The 7,894-nt window shown below is 40.6% G+C and overlaps 1 protein-coding gene across 1 annotated transcript in view; it reads left to right on the top strand.

The window, feature by feature from the left end:
• ccdc102a (coiled-coil domain containing 102A) overlaps positions 1-7,894 on the top strand; it is a 48,623-nt gene that overhangs the window by 14,301 nt on the left and 26,428 nt on the right. Inside the window, exons 2-3 of the mRNA XM_014001519.1 lie at positions 5,266-5,703; positions 5,887-6,273. Of these exons, the coding sequence (XP_013856973.1) occupies positions 5,350-5,703; positions 5,887-6,273 (741 nt within the window). The 5' untranslated portion in view covers positions 5,266-5,349. The remainder of the gene's footprint in view (positions 1-5,265; positions 5,704-5,886; positions 6,274-7,894) is intronic.

Here is a 7,894-nt window from a genome sequence, read left to right as displayed (position 1 = left end):
AGCAGTCTTGGAGAAGAAAATGAACATACAGTTTGGATTATGTATTTATAATTTTACTTATGAGTCAAAAAATTCAGGTACATGTTGAAAATGAAACAGCATTTCTATTAATCCATTTTAATTAGGATAATGTTACTTCTTCGCTTCCATACTTATTTGGCAGTTCTGTCAAAAAATAATTTGAAGTAATAGTTCAGAAAACATCATAGAAGATTAAAAAAATTACTGGATGGGTTGTTAAGGCATTTAATTGCTAAAAAAGTAGATTTTTCATGATATTTCCCCTTTAAATATGTATCTAATTTGTACCTCATGAAAATTCTGGAATCCCCCCGCCAGAAAAGTATTAAACAGGCTCAAACCATGACACGTCATTTGAGCCTCATGATTAGACACATTTTAGATGACGTGCTTACATCGTAACACATCCGTTGTAGATGAAAATAGAAAAATGTTGACAAGGTTTAACCTTGTAAAGAACTGAGTTGTGACAAGTGAACGAAGCATGTGAGACAAACCACTGGGTGATTGCTCTCCTTGAGTGCAGTTCAGTCTCAGAGGCTTTGTCGTCCCCACTGGGCTTGAAAAGCCTCGAGAGCTGTTTCTCATTTAAAGAGAGCTCATGCTGACAAACTGCAGCAAACAACACATATATTTTTATAAGCTCTGGGGAAAATCCCATATAGTGGCAAGCTGTGTGTAATTATTTATGGTTCCATTCGAAAAAAATCTCTGCCATAAACACACCAATCTTTCTGCTGAATATGACCGAGTTTGTTTGTTTTTTTTCCCTCTGTGGACCACGACCCCCCACCTAAAACCCAAACTTTTGCTCATTTCAGTAGAACGATCAGATCAGTACTGAAAGGATAATTCATGTTTTGTTTTTTTTTTTTGTGGTCAGTTTTGAGCTTGAACACAGTTATCCAATGTGTGATTTTTTCATGTTTTTATGATGGCCATTGCCATTAAAGTAGAGACATTTCATGCTGTTGAAGCCTTCTTTTAAATTGTTCATTTTAGGTCTTTATATAGTGGAACTGCAATACTTTGGTTGAATTCCTCCTTATTGTAACTCCACAAGCCCCTCTTTCACACCAAGTGTTTCATTTTAAGGCTGTCTCTTTAAATTTGACAAGGCGCTTCACACACCAACCTTCTCCAGCTTCCAGACAGGTTCATTCTCATTTGAAATAGAGGTTTATGACTATATAGCAGCACAGAAACATTTATTTACAAATTAAGTTAGTGTAGACTGTATGATACTATATGTGGTCACACTGAGCAGATGTTCTGTCAATAAGTTTATTGCACTAGACAAACTAAAATAAATTTATGAATAAACTTGTTGACTCTAGTGACTAGAGTGTGACCTGTTGTATTTCATGAGTTCTTTGGTGATAGTGGGTGTGGTTCACAGAGAGGATAGACAAAGACAAAGAAAAGGTAAAATGAGAGACGTGTAGAAGTGATTCAGCATTGTTCTAATGGTGCTTTTTAATTCTTTTGATGGCTTTTTATAATGAGTCCTACTATCCAGAGGCCGCAGAGGGGTATTGGTAGCTAAGCAAACTGAGGCAAAGGCTCAGATGTAGGTGGAATATGGTGAGGCCTTGGAAAGAGACTGTCAATCAGCTCTAAGAAGATCCTGGAAAACCATCAGGTCAGCTGAGGCATGGAAAGCAGCACTTTACCAATACTGTGTGTAGCAGAGGTGGGTTTCTAAAGAAAAAAGAGGTGGAAAGAATACTCTGAGGACCTTCTCAGTCCCACCAGCTAATCTTCCGTAGTGGAAGCTAAGTCTGGGCACTTAAGGTGGATCTGACCATAACTGGGGCTGAATTTGTCAAGGTATATAAAAAGATCTGTAGCAGCACGGCTCAGAGGGTCAATGATATCTACCCTGCCTCTGAATGTTGCTGGGTTGTCTTGGTTTACGCGTCTTTGCAGCATCCCTTGGACAGTGGGGGCAGACTGAGGTGGTGGTTTACCTTTTCAAGGAGGAGGTGTGTTTCTATTGCAGGAGGATCACACTCCTCAACCTCCCTGGTAAGGTCTATTTAAGGTCTATTTTTAGGTCTATTTGGGGCAGTTGTGGCAGAGTAGTTAGGGGAGTCGTCCTGGAACCGGAAGGTCGTTGGTTCGATCCCCCGTCTAGCTGTCTCAGTTGTTGTGTCCTTGGGCAAGATACTTCACCCCAATGCCTCTGATGTGTGTCCCATCAGTGTATGAATGTGATTGGCACTGATTAGTCTCATTGTACTGTTAGCTTTGTAGGAGATCTGGTAGAGTGCTGTGTGAATGGGTAAATGAGGACACAGAATGTAGTGTGAAGAGGTTTGAGTATCCTGGTTGGATAGAAAGGTGCTATACAACTACAGTCCATTTACCATTACCATTTATTTAAGGCTGCTGGAGAAAAGAGTATCTCTATATAAGTATTATATTTAGTTTAAACACGGATAGCAGTAGTTTTCAAGTTTAGTTTGGAAAAAAGACTTTTTTAAATATCTTTACTTCAGCATACAGCCACAAACAAGATAACTTCATTAGATGGAGTGACACCAGTACAAGTTAGAACAGGCTGTACGTGAGTGGAACTACATTATACAGTACATTCCTACATGGATGTACTGTAAGTCAATCCATCTTTCTCTGTCTTGTCAGCTACATACAGTATGTAAAGTTCAAACACAGTGTTCCCTTACTGGACTTTCTTGCAAAGGTAAATACAGTGGTTTGCAAAAGTATTCATACCCCTTGAACTTTTCCATATTTTGTCACATTACAACCACAAACATAAATATATTTCACTGGAATTTAATGTGAAAGACCAACACAAAGTGGTATACAATTGTGAAGTGGAAGCAAAATTTTACATGAATCAAAACATTTTTTACAAATAAAAAACTGAAAAGTGCGACGTGCAAAAGTATTCAGCCCCCTTTTCCCTGAGTGCAACCAATTGCATTCAGAAGTTGCCTGATGACTGCTAATGACTCAAAAGGGTCCACCTGTGTGTAATCTAATCTCAGTACAAATACAGCTGCTCCGTGACGGCCTCAGATGTTGGTTAAGAGAATATTGGGGAGCAAACAGCATCATGAAGTCCAAAGAACACACCAGACAGGTTAGGAATATGGTTTTGGAGAAGTTTAAAGCAGGCTTAGGTTATAAAAAGATTTCCCAAGCTTTGAACATCTCACGGAGCACTGTTCAATCCATCATCCGGAAATGGAAAGAGTATGGCACCACAGTAAACCTGCCAAGACAAGGCCGTCCACCTAAACTTACAGGCCGAACAAGGAGATCACTGATCAGAGAGGCAGCCAAGAGGCCCATGGTGACTCTGGATGAAATGCAGAGAGCCACAGCTCAGGTGGGGGAAACTGTCCACAGGACAACAATTAGTCGTGCACTACACAAATGTGGTCTTTATGGAAGAGTGGCAAGGAGAAAGCCATTGTTAAAAGAAAACCATAAGAAGTCCCGTTTGCAGTTTGCCAGAAGCCATGTTGAGGACACAGCAAACATGTGGAAGAAGGTGCTTTGGTCAGACGAGACCAAAATTGAACTTTTTGGCCACAATGCAAAACGCTATGTGTGGCGGAGAAAGAACACTGCACATCACTCTGAAAACACCATCCCCACTGTCAAATATGGTGGTGGCAGCATCATGCTCTGGGGGTGCTTCTCTTCAGCAGGGACCGGGAAGTTGGTCAAAGTTGATGGGAAGATGGATGGAGCCAAATACAGGGCAATCTTGGAAGAAAACCTGTTGGAGTCAGCAAAAGATTTGAGACTGGGGCGGAGGTTCACCTTCCAGCAGGACAACGACCCTAAACATAAAGCCAAAGCTACAATGGAGTGGTTTAAAAAAAGAATATTCATGTGTTAGAATGGCCCAGTCAAAGTCCAGACCTAAACCCAATTGAGAATTTGTGGCAAGATCTCAAAACTGCTGTTCACAAACGCTCTCCATCCAATCTGACTGAGCTTGAGCTGTTTTGCAAGGAGGAATGGGCAAGAATTGCAGTCACTAGATGTGCAAAGCTGGTGGAGACATACCCTAAAAGACTTGCAGCTGTAATTGCAGCAAAAGGTGGCTCCACAAAGTATTGACTCAGGGGGGCTGAATAATTTTGCACATTGCACTTTTCAGTTTTTTAATTGTAAAAAATGTTTTGATTCATGTAAAATTTTGCTTCCACTTCACAATTGTATACCACTTTGTGTTGGTCTTTCACATTAAATTCCAGTGAAATATATTTATGTTTGTGGTTGTAATGTGACAAAATATGGAAAAGTTCAAGGGGTATGAATACTTTTGCAAACCACTGTATGTTTCAAAATGCAACAACATATAAAACCGCAATTCCAATGAATTGGGACGTTGGTTCAAAATGAGTGAATATTTAAAAAAAAAAACCAATAACGTTTGTATGTTTAAACATTAAATATCTTGTCTTTGTAGTGTATTCAATTGAATATAGGTTGAAAAAATTTGCAAATCATCGTATTCTGATGTTTTACACAACTTCATTGGAATTGGGGTTGTAGATTTGGTGTGAGCACTTTTCAAATACAAGGATAGAACTTCTGCAATAAGATTTTGAACTTGTATTTATAAATTTGTACATGTATAAAAAAACACTTTGGTTTGTTTGGTTACCTGCACAGCATGTTGCCACCATGAACAGAATAACTGTCTACAATCTGATCCTCTTTCCTTTTCACTCCTTTCTTTTGGTTCCCTGTTAGGGGCAGGACGCAGAGGCATCAGAGTAGTAGGAAGGAGTGGAGCTTTTCTTGGCACAAAGGGTAGAGGCCTATCTAACCACATTACTTTTCCTCCAGATTTTTTTTTTCAAACTTGAGCTTGGCACCGATAGTGACGATGAGATCAAATTTACTCTCTGAATCCCAGAGAGAGATAATGTTATTTAAGCAGAATTGGCTTTTATTAGTGTACATGAAAGAACCATRCTGTGTCCTGTGAGATGCTGTCTGTATTTTTAAAGTTGTGTGATGAAGTAAGATTGTATTCATTCAGAGTGGGAACAGGTGAGAGCAACAAGCCGACAGAGAAATTTCTTTCCTGCGCACGTTTCATTCTGCTCAACTTAGACCTGTTGTTTGTATTTTAAGGACACTTGATTGTAATTTTTAATATGACAAAACTTTTTTCATTTTCAGTTTGTTGTGATTTTCATTTTTAAAATGAGTGCTGTGTTGAATGAACATGTCGCTGTTTTTAATCTGCAGGTTTGTTACTAACCAAAGGGGATGATGCTCTCCTGATTACCGTTTATATCGCCCACATTTTGGTCATYGGCTGACGCAACCGTCATGAATCACACTCCCAGTCCACACCTGTCTGAAGATGGGAAGAACACTGGAGGAAGCCTGTTGTGCAGCTTTGGTCTGGGGTCCGACAGGGGCATTCGCTCCCCAGATAGCCTCGCCCACACGCCCAGTCCTACTCGAGAAACACCTAGTTCCAGCCCCCCTTTGCTGCTGTCACCTGGGCTGGGAGGCCTCGGGTTCGGCTCTCTGTGTGACGGAGCTGGAGCTGACTGGGAGAGCAGGGAGGAGTTGAGGCTCAGGGAATTAGAGGAAGCTCGAGCAAGAGCAGCGCAGATGGAAAAGACCATGAGGTGGTGGTCCGACTGCACGGCCAACTGGAGAGAGAAGTGGAGTAAGGTGAGTTAAGTATATACTGAAWAGCTCCATTGTTTTAAAGTTTCATTCATACCATCTGCTTCAGGAAAATCACTTAATTAAATAATCTCTTAGTTCTAAATTAAGGCAGCTTATTCATGACTTCAAGGTTCAGGAAACCGTTCGGCTCCCAGCTGATCAATCCGTTTTCTTCGTTCCCCCCAGGTTCGTGCAGAGCGTAACAGAGCGCGAGACGAGATTCGTCAGCTGAGGCAGCGGTTGGACACGCTCACCAAAGAGCTGACCGGTGTTCGACGGGAGCGGCAGGAGCTCGCCTCGGAGAAYGAAACGCTGCGGCAGGAGACGCTGCGCCTGCAGGGCGATCCTGCAGCTCACCCCACCGCCGCCGCCGCCGCCTCTACCTCCACCACGCCCACTCATGGCACTTCCTCTTCCTCCCCTTCATCTGTTCCTCCTTCCTCATCTGCGTCGTCCCTCTCTTCCTCTAAGGACCACACGGACTGCAAGCCCAGCCAGGTTGGGGAAGGTACGCTTGGATCTCCAGAACCAGAACCGGTGAGGGATGTGGACTTGAACAACCAAAAGCAAAAGGTTAGCGCCCGGTGTTACTTACAAGTTTGATTCTGCCTCGGACGGGTCTGTGGCTTTTCTCCCCACTATATTGAAATAGTCATGATGAAATTTTATTTCTTAGTTGATAATCTTACTTGGTTTTTGAGCAAAAAGAAAACATCTAAATTTTGGATTTTAAGGAAAAGATTGTGTTGAAATTGTTTCAACTACATCTGCCCTTTGTTACTACTCCTAAATCATTGACATGTTTCTTTTTTCTTTGAATTTTTTGGATTTGAGGTTTTATTCCAGTCTTCACTCAAAAATTGGATCAGCTACTCCCAGATTAAAAATATCTCCTATCAGCATAAATACTCATAACAGATGTTAAAGAATGCCAGCAAAAATAACTTGAGTAGCACACTATCCAAATCTGTGTGGAGAAAAAAAATACTGAAAATCAGTGTTTTATTGGAGAAAAGCCCAGTAGAAGATCTCATAAAAGTTCCAACATGTCCAGAGAAACTCCAACTGGCTGCCACGCACCATCCCAGAGTTCTTCATTTATTTTCCCACGCACTTTTTGTGCAACTAAACAAACATAAATAACCACTACAAGAAAGTTTAAACAAAGTAGCATCAAAATACTGTTTTAATATTGTTTTTTCCTAGTAGAGTTTTAGATACTTTTAGATACAAGCTGAGCTGTAGTGATTGTGCTTCGTAGTACGAAATAGAAGCTAATGTAGATATGAGATGCTAGCCAACATGAGGCTCTTCTTTGCACAAAGTAAGAAAATAAAAACATCTCACTGATGGAAATAATTGTCAAAGAGCACATGTGCAGTAACAAAGACCATGCAGGTGAGTGGAGAAAACGTATTTACATTTACAATACAGCGTATTTACATTTCTGTGCCCTGCACTACAAAGCAAGGTTTAGTGGAGGAGAAGTGTCTTCAGGTTCAGTTTGGGATTTTCACTGTCACAAAACTGGTTTACTTTTCACCACTTTCTACTCGAGTCTGTTATTAACTTTTGCTGGGAACCTAACCTGCTTCAATACAGATTGTTTCTGGATGAAAAGATCACACGTCAATGCTCTGCCTCTCAACCAATCAGCTTCCTTAAAAGAAATATAAAAAAAAAAAAACATTGCCCGTCCCTTTTCTAGAGAAACCCAGGATAACTTTACTTCCTTCGTAGTATTGGATCCTGGAGTTAAATGGAAAATAAAATAATCAAAGCCCAAATCTAACCAGAGCAGGTGACAAAAACTGATCTGAAACCAAAAGATTTCAACCAAAATTCAGACCGTGACACCATGGATATCAGAATCAGCAGTCTTTTACTTGTTTCTCTGTTTTGTTAACATAATGTTCGTTTCATTAGAATGTGTTTAATGCTGCTGCTTTTATCCACACTAGATAGCATTTAATTTGCAGATTGAACTGGTTTTCTTTACTTTAAGGACAGGCTCTGCATAGATCCTTTCATGTAGCTTTAAAATAAACCTAATGTGAACATTACAGAATGTAGGTCACAATGGCTGCTGTCTCTCACAAGATAATAGCCGATGTGAGAGAGTAAGCTCTGCAAATGTTTGGGTCAAGGTGTGTGAGTGTGTGTGTGTGTGTGTGTGTGTGTGTGTGTGTGTGTG

This window comes from Austrofundulus limnaeus, unplaced genomic scaffold, assembly GCF_001266775.1.
Source record: "Austrofundulus limnaeus strain Quisiro unplaced genomic scaffold, Austrofundulus_limnaeus-1.0 Scaffold9, whole genome shotgun sequence".
Classification (NCBI taxonomy): Eukaryota; Metazoa; Chordata; class Actinopteri; order Cyprinodontiformes; family Rivulidae; genus Austrofundulus; species Austrofundulus limnaeus.
The sequence above is the reverse complement of the archived record's forward strand: the minus strand, read 5'-3'. Positions and strand labels throughout refer to the sequence as shown.